The sequence below is a fragment of the Physeter macrocephalus genome, chromosome 19, assembly GCF_002837175.3.
Source record: "Physeter macrocephalus isolate SW-GA chromosome 19, ASM283717v5, whole genome shotgun sequence".
Classification (NCBI taxonomy): domain Eukaryota; kingdom Metazoa; phylum Chordata; class Mammalia; order Artiodactyla; family Physeteridae; genus Physeter; species Physeter macrocephalus.
In genome coordinates, this window is record NC_041232.1 from 15,410,745 (window position 1) to 15,415,367 (window position 4,623).

The 4,623-nt window shown below is 34.7% G+C and overlaps 1 protein-coding gene across 2 annotated transcripts in view; it reads right to left on the reverse strand.

Annotated features, from left to right (window-relative positions):
• TAOK3 (TAO kinase 3) overlaps positions 1 to 4,623 on the reverse strand; it is a 189,323-nt gene that overhangs the window by 74,047 nt on the left and 110,653 nt on the right. For both annotated transcript variants that reach the window (XM_024120620.3, XM_055080251.1), the window contains 2 exons: positions 1,242 to 1,313; positions 746 to 847 (listed from right to left, as the gene is read on the reverse strand). In XM_024120620.3, coding sequence (XP_023976388.1) covers positions 746 to 847; positions 1,242 to 1,313 — 174 coding nt within the window. The remainder of the gene's footprint in view (positions 1 to 745; positions 848 to 1,241; positions 1,314 to 4,623) is intronic.

The window sequence follows — 4,623 nt, forward strand, 5'->3', positions numbered from 1 at the left end:
AAAAAAAAAAAAAAAAAAAAAAAAAAAAATATATATATATATATATATATAGTAAGAAGACAGAGTGGAAAAAAAGACCATTGCATTTTACTCATAATCTAGGCTCTGTCTGGTAAAAAACTTAGACAGTGATGGTAATATCAAGCACAATTCCAAATTTGGGGGGAATTGGAGTAGGGGATGAGAAATGACAAAGATAAAAATTCTAGGATGAGAATAAAAGGCACTGCTTTTTACTTTTGCAAATAAATCATTATAAAATGATGTTAACTTTCTTTTCACTCTCTTTGTTGAGTGTTTAAGAATAAAATTTCCTATAGACTAGATGTCATGCTTAAACTTACAGAATGTATACCATATGGCACACTCTGAAGTAAAAAATGTTAAATACTGACAAACAAAAATCAAATGGGAGGGCTTCCTTGGTGGCGCAGTGGTTGAGAGTTTGCCTGCCGATGCAGGGGACACGGGTTCGTGCCCCGGTCTGGGAAGATCCCACATGTCACGGAGCAGCTAGGCCCGTGAGCCATGGCCGCTGAGCCTGCGCGTCCGGAGCCTGTGCTCCGCAACGGGAGAGGCCACAACAGTGATAAGCCCGCGTACCGCAAAAAAAAAAAAAAAAAAAAATCAAATGGGACAGAAATGGGCTGATAATTTTACAGACCAAAGAGATAATAGAAAAAAAGGAAAAGAAAAAAATTTTAATAGGAAAAAAAAAAAAGATAATAGAGGTCCTCTTACTTACCCAAGCGGTGTGCTCTTTCAAGTAACAACCTTTGTATTCAATAGTATTAGGATGCTTCAATTGTCGTAAAAATTTGACCTCCTTAAGAATATCTTGCCATTTCTATTTAAGTCAGAAAGAAAATATCATAATTTTTGAATGGAAAACAGTATTTTATTTTCAAGTATACATATAAAATAGTCTTTTCATTATTTTAAATGGACAAAGAGAATGTTTAATACACGAAGAAGCAATTTAAACTTGCGTTATTTCTTATTTTAGTACATATAAATTAAATCAATCACCAAATATATTATAATAAATCCATTACACTAATCCATGTTCTATTCCACAAAATAGTTGATTGAGGTAGACTATTAGGAACATTTATTACATGCTCCACAAGAAGGGGAAAAAAAGAACTGTGATAAAGAAATGCTTAAAGAACTTTGTTTCTACTGTCAATTTCATATTAACTTGCTTATGTCAGTTTAGGTACACAATGTCTTTAACATACCTCATGTGCCTGCTTCCCACTATAGGACATTTTCTTAACTGCCACCACCTCATTGGTGTGAGCATTTGTGGCCTGTGTTAAGAGAGTAGGGAAAAAAAGTTAAAAAGAATGAACGATGTTTCAGCCAGTTTAACTTAAATATTTGACTTGACTTTTATAACATTTCACCCTTCATTCTCAGAGTCTAAAGATGCTGCAACTTTTGATAGGCTAGACAGACATTTCCACCCCACTTTAAGGTACAACTTCTCTTTATCCCTTTCCATACACATGCAAAGGCTATAATGTAAAAAGGGATTAAGGTTTAACAAAACATATCCAATCAAAAAAGTCATATTTCCAAAATATCCATACTGGCTTCACCATGTAGAATGTCTACCAATGGAGAACCAGTTAAATAAATATGAAACAGTCATGTAATAAACATTAAGAGAATGAGGTAATCAATATGTATATATGGTAATAATAAAAAATATCATGACAAAAAAGCCCTGTACAATATGATCTTCTTTTTTCAAAATAGTAATAATGAGTATATGTGTAGAAAAAATTATGAAAGAATTTATACCAGAATATACATCAGTGGTAATCCCTGGATTATCTGATATATTATCATGTCTGAAAGAACTTTCCATGATGATGGAAATGTTCTATATCTACATCGTATATAGTAGCACGTCAAACGTGGCTAGTGTGACAATGGAAGTGGATTTTAAATTTAATTTTAATTAACTTAAAATTTAAATAGCGGCTAATATATTAAACAGTGCAGCAAAGGATAAGATTAATCTTAAGAGGGACTTTCACTTTCAAAGGTACTTATATTTTACGGTGAGAATGTATCACATAACTACATACACACATTTATGTGTATGTGTGTGTATTCATCTATAAAGGTTGCCTTGTCTCATAATTATTTCTATATATCTTCTCTATACTCAAAATGTAACAGTTCATTGAAAGCATGCCTGAAAATCATAAATACCTCAGGTAATAATCTTTTCCTCCAAATACTTAAGAAATTTAAAACTATTTCTAAAAATTTTCAGAAAAATAAATATAAGACATTAAACATTATCTAATCTTAGCCTTCTTTAATAACAGGGCTCTGCACCAGTGTCATACCCCTGATGTAAGTAAGCTACTTCGGTTCTATGATATTACTATTGTGGACCAATAAAGCAATAGCAGTGTTTCTGAAGTAAAACTGGATTTCACTCTCTGGTAAAATAAGGTCACCAATTTTAAGAGAAAAATGTCTAATCAGTTTCTAAAATACAATTAAAGAAGCTCCTCAGATAAAGCAATGTCTTCTTTCTAATTAAAAAAAAATTTAATTCCAACAATAAACAATAATGTTGATGTAAAAAGAATTCAACCCCAGAGTCTTAATTAATGCCAAAATGCAGAGAAAATGGACACATACTAAAAAAATTTTTTGTACAAGCACTAAGGTAAAAGTACCTACTACAAAAACAAGGTATCCACTAGTTACAGTTTTCAAATCGGCAGGACTCTGTAAAGGCATTTTTTAGGTATTTTATTCATTTAGAAGGTACAGACTGACTTTTGTTAAAAACAAAGATCTCTCACATTTTGCTGGCTTTTAAAATGTAACACTACGGGACTTCCCTGGTGGTGTAGTGGTTAAGAATCCGCTTGCCAATGTAGGGGACAAAGGTTCGGTCCCTGGTCCAGGAAGATCTCACATGCCTTGGAGCAACTAAGCCCGTGAGCCACAACTACTGAGTTCACATGGCACAACTATGGAAGGCCACGTGCCCAGAGCCTGTGCTCCACAACTAGGGAAGCCACTGCAATGAGGAATGTGTGCACTGCCATGAAGAGTAGCCCCTGCTCGCCACAACTAGAGAAAGCCTGAGCACAGCAACGAAGACCCAACTCAGCCAATAAATAAATAAATAAATAAGTAAAATAAAAATGTAACGCTAAGACTGTGCTTAGATGACAACAAGAAAGAAAAGTTGATGTAAATTCAGTAATACAATGAAGGTTAGAGTGACTGTGTCTGTAAAGCGGATATTTTGGGTATGAATCTATGTACTGTATAGCTTAAGGAGCCTAGGAAAGGTTTAGAAAATGCTCAAACAATGATGAATTGCAACTTTTAATGGGGTTTTTAAAAAACAAATCTGTACTCTTTATAGAAAGAAAAGAAAAAGGTCCACACAAATGGAATCTGATAGTATTATCTAATTGCTTATTAAGGTTATTTATAATCAAGACTTATTTGGAACAAGAGACATGAAAAAAGAATCACCCTAAAATAAAAATGTATTTCTTTACATTTATAGTTATCACTTAGAACTAGATAAGTGTACTTGCTTATAGAACCTATCTACTGGGCAGAGACTTGAAATTTGAAAACATTTCCATTTATATATAGATGTGAAATTTTTAATCCATTTTATACTAGTTAAAATTCAGAACTGAAACAGAAACTTAAAAAAAATCAATATTTTAGAATAGAGAAAGGAAACTATCAATGGGGTTTCAGCTTTCCAATGCATCATACTGTATTATGAATGATTACAACTTCTAAACATTGCAAGTTTTATTCTTTTTTTTAAAATTTTTTTTTAATTAATTAATTAATTAATTTACTTATTTTTGGCTGCGTTGGGTCTTCGTTGCTGTGTGGGCTTTCTCCAGTTGCGGAGAGCGGGGGCCACTCTTGGTTACGGTGAGCAGGCTTCTCATTGCGGTGGCTTCTCTTGTTGTGGAGCACAAGCTCTAGGTGCATGGGCTTCAGTAGTTGTGGCACGCGGGCCCAGTAGTTGTGGCTCACAGGCTCTAGAGCACAGGCTCAGTAGTTACGGCACACGGGCCTAGTTGCTCCGCGGCATGTGGGATCCTCCCGGACCAGGGCTCGAACCCGTGTCCCTTGCATTGGCAAGCGGATTCTTAACCACTGCGCCACCAGGGAAGCCCTCAAGTTTTATTCTTGAAACTTACATTCATACTTAACACTTCCAATAGTCTCAGAGGTCTCAGTAACCTTAAGCAAGATCACTGATTCACCATGTTCTTGGATTGGAAGAATCAACATTGTGAAAATGACTATACTACCCAAAGCAATCTACGGATTCAATGCAAATCAAATTCAATCCCTATCAAACTACCAATGGCATTTTTCACAGAACTAGAACAAAAAATTTCATAATTTGTATGGAAACACAAAAGACCCCAAATAGCCAAAGCAATCTTGAGAAAGAAAAATGGAGCTGGAGGAATCAGGCTCCCTGACTTTGGACTATACTACAAAGCTACAGTCATCAAGACAGTATGGTACTGGCACAAAAACAGAAATATAGATCAATGGAACAGCATAGAAAGTCCAGAGATAAACCCACGCACATAT